The sequence below is a fragment of the Thamnophis elegans genome, chromosome 15 (assembly GCF_009769535.1).
Source record: "Thamnophis elegans isolate rThaEle1 chromosome 15, rThaEle1.pri, whole genome shotgun sequence".
Classification (NCBI taxonomy): domain Eukaryota; kingdom Metazoa; phylum Chordata; class Lepidosauria; order Squamata; family Colubridae; genus Thamnophis; species Thamnophis elegans.
Genome location: NC_045555.1, coordinates 14,044,558 through 14,064,496, shown reverse-complemented (window position 1 = coordinate 14,064,496; position 19,939 = coordinate 14,044,558). Strand labels below are relative to the sequence as shown.

Here is a 19,939-nt window from a genome sequence, read left to right as displayed (position 1 = left end):
GATACTGCAAAATGCCCATTCCCACCCCACTCCAGGGGAAGGATACTGCAAAATCTCCATTCTCACCCCACTCTGGGGCTAGGCAGAAGTGATATTTGCCAGTTCTCTGAACTACTCAAAATTTCTGCTACCAGTTCTTCAGAACCTGTCACAGAACCTGTTGAATTTCACCCCTGATTTGAGGCTGTAACAACATTCAGGTAGTGCATTCCAAGCAGTGGTGGGTTCCGGATCCCATTGCAACTGGTACGGTTGCAACGGGCCCCGGGCCCCTCCACATGAATGTACGTGGGGCGCAGGCACACGTGCGTGGCATGTGCATGGGTCTTACCGTCCAGCGGTGCCTCTGCAGTGCTCCAGCTGCTCGTTGGAGCGTCCCGGCAGGTGTTGTATGTGCCATGCGCTTGTGTGCCGAAGACTTAATGGTACCGGGGCATACCGCCTGCAACCCACCACATTTCAAGCATTGGCCACTCTGTTGCTGAAGTCGCTATTTTCAGCAATTTTGGAGTGGTTGACCTTGAGTTGATCAAAATGCTTCTTTTGGTTTATCAAAACATTTGTGGGTTGAAATCTGTGCCTGAAAGTGCCTCAAAAGGTGGGATGCAAATGGGATCCAGGGAGTGGATAGAGGCCTGCATCTTTACACAGCTAGCTAATTATCCACGGGCAACGTTTGAGATTTTTTTTTTTACTCCGACTTTCCTCCAAGGCTCCCAGGGCGTCTCCCAGAGTCCCCTTGGTTCTCCCCAAGGACCGAAAGCGCGCGCCAGGGGTCCCCACCCAAAGCCCTCTCTCTCTCTCTGCAAGAGGACACCTTAGAGATCTCCTCGGGGTCGGGGAGGATCTCTTTTGGCACCTTTCCCCCCCGCCTTTTCAAAGACGTCCCATATTACAGCACCCTCGCCCCCACCCGGCCGGCTGTGTCCAACGGTCGAGAAACCAGGGTGTGTTTTTTCCACCAGCCTTCCTTCAGGGCGAGTCCAAGGAGGAGCGTTTTTACGCGCGGGCCTGGCTTCCTCCGGAGCGGGAAGGGCGCAAGAGAGGCGAGGCGAGGCGAGAAAACGCCTCCAATCCCTTCCCCGGGGAGCTCGAATGCGAGACCTCCAGTCACTTCGGGGAAAAGCCTAAGCGGACGTGGGGGACGTGCGGGGGGAAAGGGATCCCTTTTTCGGGGCTGGCCGTCCGGAGGGCCCTCCTCCCCTTCCTGGCGAGAGAAGGCGAGGCGGCGGGGGGTCCGCCAGCCGGCGAGCCTTCTTTGCCAGCCCTGCCTGGCCATCTCCCGCCCGGCTCAGCCAATGGCAGCGCAGGAAGGGGGCAGGTTTTCCACTTAGTCACTCTCGCGTGGAGGGAAGGCAGAGAAAGGAGCATCCTTTTTTTTTTTTTTAATTATCCCCCGGCGTGGTTGAGGGACGGGACCGCTGGGGTCTTTCTTTCCCCCCACTCCTCGTGGTCAAGAGAGCCAAGAAGCGGCGCGCCTCCCTTCTTCATCCTCCACCAGCCCAGCTTTGGGGTCGCCTTCTCTCGGGGTTGCTGTCCGGCGAAGCCGCCTGGGAACCCTCCCTCCGTTTGCAGGATGATCGCCGCTCAGCTGCTGGCCTATTACTTCACCGAGTTAAAGGATGACCAGGTCAAAAAGGTAAGCCGCGCGTGGGGGTCGCGCCAGGGCGCACCTCCGCGGGGCCTGGCGTGGGAAACGCTTCCCTCCCTCTCAACCTGCCGTGCCCGTTGTTTGCACCTGGCGGGGAAACGGGCTCCCTCCGTCGCTTTTCGGGGCCGGCTCGCCAACGGAAAGACGAAGCAGCCGCCCGCTGCAGTGCCCTTGAACGGGGATGTAGTGTCATAGCGGCGGCGGAGTAACGCCGCCGTCATGGTTCCCTCCCCGCTCAGGGCGGAACTTGCCGAGAGGATAGTCCACGAGGGACGGAGGATTTCAGGGCCTAAGGTGGCCTCCTCGGGGGCAGAATCGACGCGTGGGCAGGGCCCCCCGGCTGGTTTCAGTGCCCACCCTAAGGAGAAACCCCTCCGATATCGAGCCGGGAAGCGAGACTTGGCGGCGGCGCCCTCAAAGGGTGGCCCGGCACGTGCCTTAAATTTTGGTCACCACCTTATGATTTTGAGGTTAAGTGGGGAATCCCCCACTAAACCCCCGAAATAAAACGACCTCAGGCGGTGACGTGACGCCCGGTGGGAGATCCTTTGATACAAAAATAAAATGGGGAAAATGTAAGACATCTTCTGCAGCTGTAATGATTACCTGAAGTTGTCTCCCAGGACTAAAAATACTGTAGTCCTAAAATTTGCAAAATATTTAGGAAGGATGGGCTTCGGTTCAGGTGCAGGGCCAATCTTTTTTTTTTTTTTTTACATTTTTTTAAATTTTTGATTTTTACTTTTTTCAGTGTGCAGGATTTGCAGACATATGACTATTTTGTTAGGAATGGAAGGTGAGCAGTTCTGTATTGGAAGAAAAGGCTATAGGATTCCTTAAGAAAGGAAGGGATCCCGAGCTATATTGTGACTTTGCAAAAAAATATTGCCTGTAAACTCAAAGCAAGTTTTATTCATTACTGGTGACTCATCTGATGATATTGAATGTGTTTTGTGTCCATCACCTTCTTAATGGATTTTAATCGGAGATTTTGAGACCTACTTTGGAGGTCTTAAGATTTCCCCCCTCTAAATGGTAATGTGTAGTTCTTGCAACAAGGAAAGATATACACAGACAGCAGTGGCAGCAACAGAGGAAATCGTTTATGGCCAGCGTGGGGAGCTACTCTGTTCTGCGTGTATTTGTACATTGTACCGTAATGTCTTCTTCCCTGGTTTCCTTTGTAGGAGGAGATTGTATGGAAGCAGTCAGATGAAGGTTATGACCTTAATAAAACTTGCTAGTTAAAAAAGAAACTACCAGATTCGTTTGGATTCCATTTTTTGCTTTATTTAAAATACCTATATCACCTTTTTCATGTTTCTGCCCCTGCTATCTCACAAATCTGCAAAAACAAAGCCAAGACTTTAAAATAAAGTAAGTGAAGCTAACTCTGAATATGCAGAAACAATGATTTCATCTGAGGTGATAAAATATTGGTGGATTTTTTTTGTAGGAGAATGAACATATCTCCTCTTAGTACAATGAGAAAAATAATTGGTATTGGTACTAAAATAATAGGTCAAATAATACTTTAGCTGTTTTGAATTGAAAACTTTAAACTTTAAAAAAGCAATAATACTGAAAAAGTAGTAACAATAAAATAGTAAAGTATATTACTTTGAAATAAATCATCTGTCTTCCTACAAAGATTATTGGAAAGAATGTGTGAGAAAGAGAAAAGTTGGGCTAATTGTTGTTAGTTGCGAAGTTGTGTCAAGGACCCAAGGACAATGTTCCTCCAGGCCTTCCTGTCCTCTACCATCCTCTCCTCTACCATAATACATTATACTAAGCTATGGTTTGTTTGTTTTGATCATGGCTTTTTGAATACCTTAGAGTGAGTCATTTATATGTCAGTGCTAAGCCATAGATTATGATTTTCAAACTTAATATTTGTGTTTAGACAGAAATTAACAACATAGTGAACTCCATTGAAACAAAGAAAGATGAAAGCAAGTCCAATTTTGATAGTTGATGTTGAGACAACCCTTTAATGTTCCAGAATTCTTCATAAGAATAAGAATTTGCTATTTATAACATTACGGGACCCCCCCCCTTTAGTAGAATAAAATATTTTGGGAAATATTAAAAGACGCAGAGTATTATATTTCCCCAAAGGAGAAATGGAGAAACATGCTCTTAGAGGCAGAAAGCAGCCCCAATTTCCTGTATTGTAAAACAGCCTCCAGCAGAAATCTTTAGAGATGGTAATGTTGGACCCATTAAGAAATCTCTGGACATGGGATTAAAATTTACATTCTTCCCCCACCCAGATCTTTAAGGACAGGACATGACCTTTTAGGACATAATAAGATTAACCCACTGCCATTAGAATAACAAAAGACATCAGGTTCACTACATTGCAAGATCCTTGCAGCATTTCAGAAATTGTATAAAAATCCTTGCACTGATCAAGCTAATTTGTCAGCTGTCCCAGAACTGCAGGCTGGGGTTCTGCTCATCAATAAATTTTCCAGTGCCTTTCTCCCAGCTTGGAAATGAACCAGATGGATTATTCTTCCTACGTGATTTTTTTTTATCTTGCACAGAATTATGTGGTTGATTAAAATGCAGACAAATGAGAACATTGAGGTTTTCAGCAAATATAATAAAAGCCACTTGAATTAGGCAGTCATAGAGGAGCCCAGATAAGATAGAGGTGGGACACAAATTGATTCAAAAAATATTTTGTTGTTGTTAGTTGCGAAGTCATGTCTGACCCAACGTGACCCCATGGACAACATTCCTCCAGGCCTTTCTGTCTTCTATCATTCTCTGGAGTCCATTTAAGCTCACACTGACTGCTTCAGTGACTCAATTTAGCCACCTCATTCTCTGTCACCCAATTCTTCTTTGGCCCTCAATTGTTCCCAGCATTAGGCTCTTCTCCAGTGAGTCCTTCCTTCTCATTAGGTGGCCAAAGAGTTTCCTCTTCAGGATCTGGCCTTCTAAAGAGCAGTCAGGGTTGATCTCTTCTAGGACTGACTGGTTGGATCATCTTGCAGTCCAAGGGACTCGCAGGAGTCTTCTCTGGCTTCATAGTTAAGGCCTCAATTCTTTGGCGCTCTAAATAACATGGAAAGAAACAATTTTTCGAGCACTAAGATTTGCTTAAATTCTGACAGTTGCTAGCCATGGTCCCATTGTAGATGGAAGGATTGTTCATATCCTGCCAAATAAGTAATTGTTAACAAAATAGTTAACTCTTGCTTTAAAATTGTTGCCTCTATTTTCAATTCCTCAATCACAACATTCTTCCTGTAAAACTCCTAAGTGAAACAAGGACTTAAAAACTTTTACAAGATCTACATTGAGCATGTACAAGTTGTAGCTGGCCTGTAGTAAATTCCACTTTGTCATTAAAGAGAAACTTCCTAGCAGTGAGGATAATTAACCAGTGGAACAGCTTGCCTTAAGGAATGTGGGCACTTCATCACTGGATAATTACTTAGCTGAAATAATATAGGTTCTCCTCCTTGGGGAGGGGCCTGGGGGCTGGAATAGAAGACTTCCAAGCTATCCCATTCCATCCCATCCTGACCGAAGATGTTAGAAATTGGTAAATACCTTCTTGAGTGCTTCAACTGTTTGGGCAATCCCAGATAGTAGCAGTAGATGCAGCATTCTTCCATTTTTGTTGGAATCTCATCAGACTCAGATGTCCAGGTTTTATTTAGGGTAAATAAATAGTGATTCTCTTTTGGATGGTTGAGGGTTTTCGGGTACAGCTTTCTTTTCCAGATGACAGCTGAAGATTCGCCTTGCTGTCCATCTTGGGGAGATTGAAAGGGCTGGAACATCCCAGCAGTTTGATACTCTCCAAATACTTTGGTGTGTTCATGTTTCACGTGGCAGCTGAACTGGATCAAGACGCAACCTACAGTTTGACCCAAGATTGCCTTATAACTTGGCAGTGCCGTGTAGAGTCAATAGATGGTAGACTATAGAGTCATAATGTTTCCCTGTTCTAATCTTGTATTTTCAAAAGTTGTAATGTTTGCAAAGTGATGGGCCAAATTGAATTTCAATTTCTGTATGAATTTCGGTACTGACACTTTCATGCATTTGGATGGCCAACTGATATTTCAGAATGTGGATGTGGATTGTTAAGCACAACTAGAAAATGCTGTTCAGTTGGGTCCTGTGAATAAACAAAGTTTACACCAATGCAAGTCATTGGTTTTATGTTACACACACATGTACGTTTTTGGAGTTCTCCAGATAGCTTCTTCAGACAAGAAAATAAACAAAGAGCATATGTATAGCTATTCTGTGTTAAGCCCATCTGACCATATAGCCAAAGCAATAAAGTATATGGGGCAAACTATGGAGCAATAAGATATAGGTAGTCCTCGACTTACAACCATCATTGAGCCCAAAGTTTTCAGTGCTAAGCAAAGCAGTTGTTAAGTGAGTTTTGCCCCATTTTTTTGATCCCATAGGAATGCTGCAGTGGTCATAGGTGTGAAAATTAGTCATAAGTCACTTTTTTCAGTGCCGTTGTAATTACGAACTGTCGGTAAACATATGATTGTAAGTTGACCACTACCTATAACACATACTGTGACCTTAGCTTTTGTTGTTGTTAATTGCAAAGTCATGTGGGACCCATCTCAACACCATGGACAACGTTCCTCCAGGCCTGTCCCCTACCATCCTCTGGAGTCCATTTAAGCTAACTCTGACTGCTTCAGTGACTCCATCCAGCCACCTCCTTCTCTGCTGTCCCCTTCTTTTGCCCTCCATCTTTCCCGACATTAGGCTCTTCTCCAGTGAGTCCTTCCTTCTCATTAGATAGCCAAAGTATATAGACTAGCTTTAATAGACTAAATAGCTTTAGTGTATTTAATTATAGATTGTCTTCCCCTTCTGTGTTTCTTCACCTTGCCCAAGAACTATTTTTTTCTAGTCCATCATCTGCTTATAATCACATGGTGACCTTATATGAGTTTTTGCTTGTTCATCATCATCTGTAGGGAACAGACAACCTTTATTTGTTCCAGGATAGATTCTTGTAGTCCATGGTACTTTAATACCCATCTTCAGATCCATAATTTGTTCTGTCCGCCTTCTCTTGTTCTTCTTTACGTAGCTTATCAGGGGAAAACCATTGCTTTAATTATATTGGTTCCCCCTCCCCCCCGAAATGTCCTCTCCTTTATGATCTTGTCTGTTGTTGCCTGCTCTCCTAGGATTAAACTCCTTTTTATTCCTCCAACACATTTTTTAAAAGTCGTTAACTGAATTTACTAAGCAAGTTGGTTGATACGGTTTTTTGCCTGGAGTTAAACCAGTTTGGATTCAGTCCTCATAAATTCTTCTTGTTGCCCAAAGCTTTTTATCTCTTATCTTTGGCTATCAAGATAGCTTGTTCTATAAGACTTTCATCTTTTCTTCTTTGAAATTTGTGGAACATTTTCCCACTTCAGTTTTAATGATGTCTTTTATATTTCCCCAAGCTCTTGGGCTCTTTTTTTTTTTTTTTTTTTAACATAAGTTAAGAATACTGAATTTGTTCCTTACATTGATCTTGTGTATCCCAACTGTGTTTCCTTAGGTCAATTCTTGCTTGTGTACACCTCCTGTCCTTAACTTTTGAAGTTTAACCCTGTGTATTTGACACCACAAAATAATGTAAGATAAAATTTATTTTGAACTCATTCTACTATGTAGAAGATTTTCGGCAATGGATGTGGCATTCAAATAAATAAAATTATCCTAGATATGCCCTTGATTTAAGGATATGCCCTTGATTTAATTAAGAGTTGATGTAAAAAGAATCTTACATTTTCATGATTCTTCTTTGTGAAAACTCTGTGAGAGAACTGTGAGAACTAGGCCCACCCGGACAATTATTTGAATTTTAATTGTGCTAATAAACTCTTCCAAGTTGGAGCAAAAATAAGTGCCTTTGCAAAGCAAACATTTCTTCAAACTGATTATATTTAGAAATTCCTGAATCAATGCACAACAACAATCATATGGGTTAGTTTTGGCTTTAACTTGTAGGAAGTTATCATCCAGCCCTCTGCCAGAAAAATGAAATATCCTAGGAAATATTAAAAAGGCAGAATATTTCTCTGGATGTGAAAAGAAACATGTTTCAAAAGACAGAATAGTTGCCTATAGCTTTCAGCCCATCCCCAGCTAATGGGCCATTAAGATGGCCAGGCTAGCCCACTTTACATAATAAAGACTTCTCCTCACTGCAGCTGTAGGGGGAAGGGATATTACTCAACTGACCACAAGGCAACTGAGAACTCATCACAGCCTAGAGAGTAGCCCCCTGCATGGCACCATGGGAGTCTGACACCCAATCAGAATACATTTCTTACACAGGAACAGGAAACAGAGAGGTGGGACTAAACAGGGTATAAAAGCCTAGCAAGCCCCTTCCTCAGCCTTCTCTCTTCTTCTTCACCTACATTGAAACATGTGATCACCTTTTCTGGTCAGGGCTCAAGCCATGTGGCCCTGTCCAACAGGAAACCATCTTTCCAAGCAGCCTCCATGTCTCCAGTGCCTTCTTCCCCACTTGGAGCTGAACCCAGAAGGACATTTCTTTCAACAAACTGATGCAAGTTAGTGTTCCATTTCTCCCTGCATTTAGGGATGGTAGAAACACTGTAAGCTGATAACACAATGGACTTCCAGCACTTTTTGTCTGAAATACAAATAGCCAAGTCACTGCCTTATCTGGTGGTTTCACCTGTACCGGAGGTAAGGCCAGTAAAGTTCCTATGGCAAAATAAAGACAAATGAATCATACAGCTGTCTCTAATTTTAGTTAGCTGTGTAACAAGGTACTTAACTTAAACTCCAAATGACCAAATGTCTTTTTCAGGAAAGCTGTACCCAATGATTCTGTTGGCTATTTATGTGGCAAATGTAATCTCTCTGGAGTTGAGCTCAATTCCCACTCATATTATGAACATCCTTGTTTTCTTGGCAACAATATGGAAGAAAGTTTGCCATAGCCTTGGTTTTTTTTTCTAAAGAACAACACTTTCCAATAGTTTATAGATTGTTTATAGTAATTGTTTGCATCAAATGTTGGAAATAGTTGACAATATTGCAAACCTGGATATCTTTTTCCTCTTATTTCTCCTTGCCTTCTCAGTGTTCTTAAGTTTGAAATTTCCCATCAATCTTCAAAATTTGCTCTGGACAATTTAAATTTATGAAAGTTGCTAAAATCTCATATCGAACACCAAACAAAAACCTTTCTGCTTCTCAAATTCAAATTCCTACTATATTTCTCCGGAAATAGGACAGGGTCTTGTTTTCTTTTGACCCCCGAAATAAGCACTTGGCCTTATTTTCAGGGAGGTCTTATTATTTTGAAGGTGCAGGAGGCGGTGAGCGTGGTCACCTCATGGCTGCTGCTATGTTGCAATATTTTCAGGGAGGACTTATTTTAGCACATGCGCTCAAAAGCCCGATTGAGCTTATTATCTGGGGGTCTTATTTTCAGGAAACAGGGTAGAATATCTAAGATTTTTTCTGTCCTGCTTGAACTGGTGCAATTGATGTCCAACAATTTAGAATAAGGGAATAACAAAGTTGGAAGGGATCTTGGAGGTCTTCTAAGCCAAACCCCTGTTCAAGAGGAGACCCTAATACCATCCCAGTGGCATGGCTGAATTATTAAAAGAAAAATATGCCATTTCATTAAAAACAAAAGTCAAGGTTTTTTCTACTTTGGGTGCATTCTCAGTTGTCATGATTTAGTTATGGAGATGCCTTCATTTTAAAACAAGTACCATTTATTTATTAGTTTGTGGCTCCTAATTGGATTAAAAGAGAGCCATTTGACAATTAGATTGTATGCTTGGTGTTCACTGTGAGCAGAAGGAAAAAAATGCATTCCCTTTGGTAGAGGAGTATTTCAAACCAAATATAAAACATTTGGCAAGGTGATATTTTGGGGTATGAGATAGTGAGCCAAATAGATTCCTACAATAAATTCTAAAAAGTGGCATTCCAAACATTGAGTGTCTATTATATTGGAAATACATGAATTATTTTTCCTGCAGCAAAGAAAGTTAATTGCAGTTACATTTTGATTTGATTCCACTGTTGCAATACAAATCAGTGGCTACAAGCTTAGATTCCAGGATTTTAATCTTTGTTGATGTAATGTAATAATAGGTAAGCTGCAATCAGCTGACAGCCTACGTAAATAGGCTTTAAAGTTTAATGTAAGGAATAAAAAGCAAAAACAGATGTGTGGATCATAAAAAAAAAGAATCCACAGGAAGGCAGTTCTTTTATGAAGTTAACAAATTGTTAATTTAATAGTATCTAAGCTTTCAGGTTCCTAAGAAGTCTTCATTAAGGGATAACAAATCCAGGAAAGGAGAAAAAGAAGAAAAACATATTTTTAAATTGTGCCTCTTCCCCTGTTTGAAGCTTCAGTTCTACAGTTTTAACAGTTCTAACAGTAGTTGGAATGAATTTGGTGACAGGTGAATTTTGGTCTAAGATGATGCAGTTAATGCTGATAATTGCAAAATGCCAAGCCTGCTGCCCTGTAAAATGTGCTTCCACAGATGCTTCTGTAATGTTGCATTCCTCAAGATTAAAACTGGGCTGGTTGTGCAAAAAGTTGCATAATGCTTTCAATTCTGTCCCAGATAAATTACAGCAGGGAAATCCCTTGTATGTATTTGTGGTGAACAATGAACAAAATTCTTCCCTTGTGAACTCAGGAACCTGGTAGGATCTTTTGACTTTAACTTACAATAACTAAGAGTCTGTGTGCCATCCCTTGTGTTCTCTTTCCAAAACACATTCTTGGACAGATTTATTTAGATTGATCCATTGTGAATGACATCACTATTAAAGGCATGGGTCTAGTTAGCTTAAGAAACCTCCTCTGTCGGCAGATGGCCTCTAGTCCTTTCTGGGAGTGATGCCAGGTGCTGCATTTGGGGTACAGTGCAGTGATAGCACAATCTTTTCTCTGAAGGCAGGTAATCCTGCTAAAGTGCAATTCCCTTAGTGGGCTTTTGCATCTTGATCTCTGCATGGATTGTAATGAAAATCATTTTGCTAATGCCTTCAAAGCAACGACTTATCCCCTTGTTTCTCTTCTGTAGCCGCCTTCAGATGAATGGACTTCAGCTTCCAGAATTCCCCAACCCCCAAGGGAATTCATATCAGCTTAACACAAATAGGATTGTAGGGAAGCATAAGACAAATTAGAGGGACGCGGTGCCTCAGTGGCTAAGACGCTGAGGACAATCAGAAAGGTCGGTGGTTCGAATCCCTAGCGAGCTCCTGTTATTTGTCCCAGCTTCTGCCAACCTAGCAACCCGAAAGCATTTAAAAATGCAAGTAGAAAAATAGGGACCACCTTTGGTGGGAAGGTAACAGCATTCTGTGCGTTTAGTCATGTCAGTCACATGATCACGGAGACATCTTCGGACATCTTTGGCTCTTTGGCTTTGAAATGAAGATGAGCACCCTCCCCTAGAGTCACATATGAGTAGCACATATGTGCGAGGGGAACCTTTACCTTTATACTGCAAATTAGTTGAGCAAGTATGGAAAAATATTTTTTGACTTTGCTTTCCTACTGCTCCCTCCAAATCTTTGTACCCAGATTTAGAATAGATACTCTGACGCCTGGTCCATTTTCTGAATAATATTAATTATTGCAAATGATAACTTCAGTTTCTCAAGAGCTACCTTATCCTCTTGCTGGAGTACATTTTAGAGAACTCTTCCCTATATTGAAGATAGGGACTTCTCTGTGAGTGTTCTCAATTTCTTCTCCACCAGGTTTCCGTTTTCAACTCATTTACATTTTCAAAGAAAGTTATATAACTCTTGATTTTAGTTCTGCTTTTATTGATTTGCTGTTTGCTATGTATGTCATGGGCCTGAAAGCGCTTGAAGAGAGAACCTGCTTAAGGTGGGTCTGTATTTGATTTGATAGTCTAATGGCAGATTAAGCATCTGGAATCTATGGGCGAAAGTACTACAAAGTAAATGTTTAAATAAAAACATGGGCATTTCAAAAGCAAAATTTGGGTGGGAACATTAGACTGAACAACGCGTGGCATGAGATTTCTAAAATATGGTATTGTTTGTAGAAAGTTGGTAGGGGAATAAAGTTCTTTCGTATGAAAGAACTTTTTTTCATCCACGTGGATTTTTATTGTTTGAAATACTGGTTAGAGTTAGTAGTTTTTACTCAGGAGTCAACAACCTTAAACCTTGTGACTCAAAGAGCCACAAAGGTCCTAACCAGAAGCTCCCTGTTCAATTCTGGAGCCAACCCGAGGTCCAGTTCCCCCACCATAGAGTCTCCTCCTAGCGTGGCATGCTTTTCCCCCTGCCGAAGTCTGGTTCTCCCACCATAGAGTCTTCTCCTAGCACGGCATTCTTTTTCTTCTATCTGTCCTAACTGAAAGCCCTATCAATTGTGGAGCTGACTGGCGACAAGGAGCCACAGCAGAGGGAAGAAAGAGCCACATGCGGCTCTAGAGCCACAGGTTGCTGATCCCTGGTTTAGCTAAACAGTTAAGGAGAGCAATTCCATGGTCTTTGGAAGATGCAACATGAGGACCAATTTTGTTCCTTTGGATCATGATCATGGACAGAAGAAAGTTTTTTAAAAGGCTGATAAATGTTGGCTGAAACCATTAGATTGATTAAAAAAGTTACAGAAGACTGAATCATTAATACGATTTGTCAAGATTAAAACCGAATCTAGAATTACTGCGTTTCAGAGAATTAGTGTATTAATAGCAAATAGTGTTAATGGGGCTTTCTCCATTTCTAACTCTTGGATTACAGAGAATGCTACCTTTTATTACTTTTAACTTGCTTAATAATATGTATGAAAGATGTGCCATTGGGTTCCCTTCAGATATTTTGGGTCATCCTATACTCTGCCCAACCTTGTCATCTGTCTTGCCACATGAGATTGATGTGAGTTGAAGTCCAAAATGCTTGCTAGGAATTAAGTGTAAATCATTTAGCAGGAACTGCTTCTCATCGTGTGATTTATAATTCCAAATCTCTCTATGAATCAGGACAACTCTACGCATGGCCGTAGGAGATAATATTCTCACACTTGTCCATTGCCCAGGAAACAGCTATTCCTTATATATTTGTTATGGGAAAGGTTAGATTAATGTTTCCAACAAGAATTGAGAGATATGGTGATGTATGTACTTCGAAAGCGAGTTCCAACTTATGACTATACTTATGGCAGACTTTAAAAAGTTACTTCTAACCTGTTCTTGGAGTTACAACTCTTTCCTCCCTATGATCTAATTTCAGATGCTTGACAAACAGTTCACATTTATAGGGATTGCAGCCTCCCACAATCACAATGATTTCTATTTTTGTTGCCGGTTTCCTATGGATTTTTTTGCTGGTTTCCAGCAAAAAAATGCCCATTTGGAAGAATGCATTTGCTTATCAACTATTTAATTCATTTTACAACTGTGGTGATTTGTTTCTTAACCATTGTAAAAAGGTTGTAAAATTGAGTTTGCTCACAAACAACACCCTCCTCTCCCCCAGAAAGAAGGCTTTCTTAGGGTAAAATCATTCACTTCTCTCCATTATCAGGAAAACACAATTACTTTTTATGAATGAGATACTTTTGTATCTGTTGAGAAAACTGGATTATTCCATCCAATATTCCATTTACAGAAACCTAGGCCAGTCTATTCACAAACAAACCATCTTCAGCCACAGCTGCCCCACGCAGGAGATGATGGGATTAAGCATTTACATTCTCCCACCCAAATTCTTAGGACAGGACATGATCTTTAGGACATAATAGGATTTACCTACCACCATTAGAATAGCAAAAGACACAAGGCTCACTACATTTCCCAAACCCCTGGAGCATCTCAATCACAAAACCCCAGAACCCTATAAAGATCCATCCACTCACTCAGCCATTTTGTCAGCCACGCAAGAAACACGCTGCTGTCACTGAAATTTCTGGAAAACCAAATAAACAGACGCCTTCTTTCTTTGTAGCCAGCCTCCATTTTATTTCCAGTGATTTCCTCCTGGATTGGACATGGACTGGATTTTTCTTCCCACACTGGTATCTGATCCCTCCTGATCTGGCTTTACTCTCTGAAATGTCTGTAAAGAAATTTCAGCTAGATCATTGTGTTCAGTTTTGTCTTCTGATTGGGGGTCATGTATGATTTTGGCCTACTTTTTGTTTTCTGGACTGAGTTTAAGGTGGTGTGGATAGTGAAATCTGAACTTCTTAGAACCAATACAGAAATATCTTTTGTTTACATTCAGCTGAGAACCTCCCTGTTTTGTCATTCTCTATCATTAGGATAGATCAGTGATGCTAAACCTTTTGTCATTGTGTGCTGAAAGCACATGCGCACCCATAATGCAATCTGTGTGTGAGCCCCCTGCGTTCCCCGCCCTGCACATGCGTGTGCAATCCCCCTGCCATGCTCCCCATGCCCCTGTGCATGCATGCGTGCGTGACCCACCGCATAGCCCCCACTTCTCCGTGCATGTGCACGAAAACCAGTTAACTGGTGGGAGGCACTTGTGCATGTGCGGTGGAGGGGAGCTGGGGCGACACCTCGCATGCCCGCAGAGAGGGCTCTGTGTGCCACCTGTGGAATGTGCCACAGGTTCGCCATCACGGGGATAGAACTATATTACAAAGAGAATGAGCTGCTGCTTCTCAGCTCAGGAATTTCCCAAATTCAAGGCCTTGTTTGTATATTTATGTTTATTTTCCTGGGGTAGAGCATAAGTGTTTCATTGATGGTATTGGAGATTTGTAGAGAATATTAACTGCTGTAAGGATTTTGTCTACAGCATGCCATACTTCAGCATTTTAAAAAGATTAAGCAACTTTATGTTCAGAAACAAAATCACACAATATTTGAATCTTCTGTGTTTCTCTCTGCCTCCTGTACAGATTGATAAATATCTATATGCCATGCGGCTGTCGGATGAAACTTTGCTGGATATTATGGGTCGCTTTAGGAGTGAAATGAAGAATGGCCTCTCTAGGGATTTTAACCCAACGGCCAGTGTAAAGATGCTGCCAACCTTCGTAAGATCAATTCCCGACGGCTCAGGTAAGAATTGCTGTGTTTCCCCTAAATAGGTTTGGCCTTATTTTCATGGAGGTCTTATTATTTTTGAGGTGCAGGAGGCAGTGAGTGTGGTTGCCTCATGGCTGCTGCTGTGTTGCAATATTTTTGGGAAGGGCTTATTTTCGGGCTTATTTTAGCGCATACGCTCAAAAGCCCTATTGGCCTTATTATCCGGGAAGGTCTTATTTTCAGGGAAATGGTATCTCTTGTGATGTGCTGCTAAAATTGTTAATGAAGATGGTTTCTTAAAACTAATCCAGTATTCTTCTTTCCAATATAGTGAGATCTGATGATTCCACTTGTGGCCATAGTGAGCCTAATGCGAATAAAATTATAAGAAAAAAAAAGTGTAATCCTAATTGCACAATAAAAAAAAAACTTTCCAATCTAACAGAAAATGTTATTTACCAAAACATAAATTACAACTATTTCTTTAGTGGCCATTTGAAGTTACAGAATCACCGTCAAAAATGATTTATGACTGGTCCTCACACTTAACGACCGTTGCCACGTCCTCGGGGACACATGGTCAGAATTCAAGTGCTTAGTAACGTGCACGTATTGACAATAGCTTCAGCATCCTGGGATCATGCTGCAACCTTCCCAGCCAGCTTCTGAGAAAACAAAGTCAATGGGGGAAGCTAGATTCACTTAATGACTGCATGTTTCACTTAACCACCACATTATTCACTTAACAACAACAGTGATTCACTTAACAATCATGGCAAAAAGGTAACAAAATAGGCATAGCAACTATCTTGCTTAGCTCAAATTCTGTGCCAATTGTGGCTGTCTACCTGTAGAACAGTGGTGTCAAACTCGATTTCATTGAGTGCTGCATTAGGGTTATGTTTGACCTCGGGGGGGGGGGGCTGTGGTGTATGTGTGGCCATAGTGGGCGTGGCCTGCTTGATGTCCCTCATGTCGGCACCGGTGGTAGCCCAACCCAGTACAGAAATGTGTACAGAAATGCTTTTGTTATTATTACTAAAATTAAAATTAAAAGCACAGGTATAGATAGGAAGTCCTGGGAGAAGAAATTACTAACACTTCTATAGAATATGTGATGGATTTTGTCTCCCTGAAATACAGTAGTTTTACCCAATCTGGTATATCCTCTTGTAAAATTAGTGATGGAGTGCTAATTTGGAGTGATGGATTCATTCTCCAAGAATAGTCCAGAATATTTGAAGAGAATCAGATTGGAGGAAGCTAGGATAAATAACATACATTAATCATAAATATAGAATGTAGTAGTAAGGTTGAAGCATTACAGCGTATTCATTCACAGGCGCAAAGAATGTCACATTTGATATGACGTCATTCATGTCATGAATTGTATCATTTGCATGATGACAGGATGATCACACATTGTGTATGGCTTTTACGAGATATTTGTGAGTATATCGGTCATTAATTGATAATCATGTGCATAAACAATCTGTAGTTTTAGCACCTTTCCTCTGCTTACTTTTCTTATCACATGATGTAAACTCTCACTTCTGAGATGCATTTTGTATTAAATCATTGTGCATACAATGAGGAGGAAAACAAATTTCCGGTCATAACCTCCCATGCAGATCATATGAATTAATTCATTAACACCTGATCATGATTTGCTTTTACATCAGAATGTCCTTTCAAGTGTTTTGCTGACTGAGCATCTGATTTCTCTTTTCAGGCTGCAGGATAATTTACTAGCTATTGCAGAATCCCCGTTTGTTTAAATTGTACTGAGACTTGTTTGCATTTGCTGAAAGGAAAAGGCACTATCTGTTCCACTGTTTATCTTTGAGGTCTTATTTTGTGATAATGGCTTGTTTTTAAGCAATCAATGGGCTACAGTGATAAAAGTCTATTTGCGCACTTGGCATAAGGTGAAGTACTTGTCCCCGACAGTATCATTTCACATCGTTTGATCTCCAGAAGTGCAATACGATGCGTTGGCATCTGGAAGAATTGTGGTGATGTCACATATGTTATGGCATCACAGAAATGAGGCATGTTGTACAATTTTCATCAGTTGCGATTTGTATGATGATGTCACAACTCATGTGACATCATTCGCTCTCCCTGTGACCATTGGTGTGTTCAGCTTGGGGATGCTGATCCAACAAACATTGTGTTATTGCTTGGAAAGACATGCTTCACATTCCTTGTTGAATTGAGAGAGTGCTTGGCTTCAACACTCCCAAATAGATGGCACGTTGTTGCGTTACACGAATTCCTTGTTGGCTCTCAGATTTTGCACACCTCCTTCAGCATGGCTGGGGGTTGAACAGCACAATTAACTACTCTACTGAATGACCCCACTTTCTGGATTTGCACAATAGATTGGACTGTAAATAAATTGAGTGGCTTAGGGCCAGGATACCTTCGAGACCGCCTGCTGCCACATACCTCCCAGCGGCCAGTAAGATCCCACAGATTGGGCCTCCTTCAGATGCCGTCAGCCAAACAGTGTCAGCTGGCGGGCCCTCAGAGGAGAGCCTTCTCTGTGGCTGCTCCGACTCTCTGGAACCAGCTACCCCCGGTAATCCGGACCATACCCACTCTCATGGCCTTCAGGAAATCTGTAAAAACGTGGCTATTCCGACAGGCCTGGGGCTGTTGACCTCACTGTTGAGGTCCAGCCCCGACTAGAATGAATGTATGAGGGTGTTTGTTGTTTTTAAATTGTTCTCTTTTATTGTTATGTGTTTTTTTTTCCTTATATTTTTTGTAAGCCGCCCGGAGTCTTTCGGGATTGGGCGGCATATAAATATATTTAATAAATAAATAAATAAATAAATAAATAATTTTGCACTAGGCCAGGGGTGTCAAACTGGATTTCTTCAAGGGCTGTATCAGCATTGTAGTTCTCCTACGTGGGCTGGCTGGGGGGGGGGGGAATGGTATGGGGCGTGTCCCATTTTCGGCCTTGATGGCCTCCTGCAGCACTTTGCTGGCCAAAAGTGTGCGGTGGGGCATGTCCCATTTTCGACAAATGCAGCAGGAAGCCGTCCAGGTCGAAAACGGGGCACAGGGAGTCACAGGAGGCCCTCCGTGCCCTATTTTGGCTGCCAGAGGCACCGCAGGCCAAATCCTTCCCTATTTCTAGGCCGGCCCTGCAGGTGATATTTAAGCACCCAGAGGGCCGCATCTGGCCCGTGGGCCTTGAGTTTAACACCCTGCACTAGGAGATAGGAAAACAAAATCTGAGATGAACATTGACCATGCTTAGCTGCCTGTTTGGGTGCATCTTACATCTTGAGGTGTCTTATTTAAGTGAGTGCATGCAAATTATGTTTGTAAGTCAGGCTTGCTGTGAAATGAGGGTAAGATAGGACTTGGTTGAAAACTGGGCAAGGCATAATAAATCATTTTCCAGGTCAGGCTGTGTAGTTTTCTGTTTCCTGTTGAAAGTAGCAGGAACTACAATGTCACAAGGGTTTCTGAAGGTCACAGAATAAAGATTGGCGAGCTGCTTACAGATTTTATATCTCAGGTGGCATGCATCTGTGAGAATGTCCACATGCTTCGAAAAAGCTAATTTAAATGCAGTGGGGTACATATGAAACGTCTATTCTTGAATCATTAAAGCAGACTCCTCTTTTTTCCAAGTTCACCTGGTTGCTTTAGAAGCTATTCCCTGCTCTCTCTGTAGGTGACGATATCCAAAGAGAGAAGCTTTTGAAGCACTTGTGTGAGCCTGGAAAAAAACGGTGATTGCTTTAATGATGAACAAATCTCACTACTGTCTTTTCAGAACATCTCTTTTGAAGGATATACACAACCTTAACCTATTATGTGGGTGGTTCAGATGTTTTGGAGATACTAATAGTTGTGGCATTCTGCGTATTTTGACACTAATATATAGAGGGTCTTTTCTAGATTTAGGCAAGTGTCAGGGTTCCAAGAAACACCCCCAAAGTCAGAAGACTCCAAGACTTGAAATTCCTCAAAGTTCCATTTTATGAGAGATGTCATATTGGCACATCTGGGAAAACCCAAATCTGAAAGCTTCCAGGTTTTCCCCACCCAAAAGAAAGTCGAAGTCCCTGCCCAGCACTCACATATCCGTCACATGGTCCAGTCAGGCACCGTCCACGCTGGAGGTGCCTCCCAGTCACACCCTCGTAGCTGCAGGGCAAGGTGTCCTTGACTCTCTGAGAAAAGAATGATATTTTGACTATATCTCGCCCATATGCCCCCTTCCCAGTTTCCCAGAGTAGAAAATGTGGCAGGCCTGAAGGCCCAATGTAAAAGATGGCTTCCAGGTCTGACAGCAGGAAGATTTAAATAAGGCCTGATTAGACGGTTCCACCACAAAACAGCGTTCGACTAAAGCGCGCTCGATGAAACCACGTAGCTGACGTCATCACAGCGCGACAACAGCGCGGAAGAAAAAAAAGCACGCTGTGAACGCTAAAGCTAAAATTAACCCCTAAACCTAAATCTAACCCCCCTAAACCTAATCCTAAACCTAACCCTTAACCTAACCCTTAACCTAAACTAACCCTAACCCTTAACCTAACCCTAAACCTAACCCTAAACCTAACCCTTATCTTAACTTGAATCGGCTTGCTTTTAAAGCGCTATTTAAAGCACCCTTTTTTCTCCGCGGTCGCTGTTGTCACCCTGCTGATGACGTCAGCGACGCGGTTTAATCGGGCGCGCTTTAGTGGAGCGCGGTTTTGTCGTGCCACGGATTAGACAGCCCCTCCTTGCTGGGAAGCAGGATGAGGTCCTCTTAGAAGTGTGAGAAGTCTCTTCAATTACAATTTGATTATTGGAAGAGGACCTGCGAGTGATGGAGTGTAATGCCCTTCATTCTTCTGCTGCTCACCAATGCTGCCTACAAGGCAATCCAAACCCAGAATTCTTACCACATTTTTACAGACTATAGGACAGGGAAAATTAGCTGGTCTGGTTGATGTTCAAGCCATATCATGGTGGCACATGCTTTGAGTCTATATATCAACTCCCTAATCTTGTCTGTTTAAAAGCTATATAAAACAGTTTTTGGCAGACTGAGATTGTCGCTGCATAAATAATAGTTTCCTCTGGGAGGAAGGAATTACTTGGAATCTTTCAGGTCTATTTTTGGCAATTTGCTTAGTTTCAGTCACATAGCAGGTCGGGGTGAGGGATTTTTGAATTAAGGTCTTCTTTGGGACAAGATGTATTAAAG

At 42.1% G+C, this 19,939-nt stretch overlaps 1 protein-coding gene across 1 annotated transcript in view; it reads left to right on the top strand.

The window, feature by feature from the left end:
* The first annotated feature begins 1,145 nt into the window (after positions 1 to 1,145).
* The window catches only part of LOC116518633 (hexokinase-1-like), a 35,066-nt gene continuing 16,272 nt past the window's right edge, over positions 1,146 to 19,939 (top strand). Inside the window, exons 1-2 of the mRNA XM_032232151.1 lie at positions 1,146 to 1,639; positions 14,586 to 14,748. Coding sequence (XP_032088042.1) covers positions 1,577 to 1,639; positions 14,586 to 14,748 — 226 coding nt within the window. The 5' untranslated portion in view covers positions 1,146 to 1,576. The remainder of the gene's footprint in view (positions 1,640 to 14,585; positions 14,749 to 19,939) is intronic.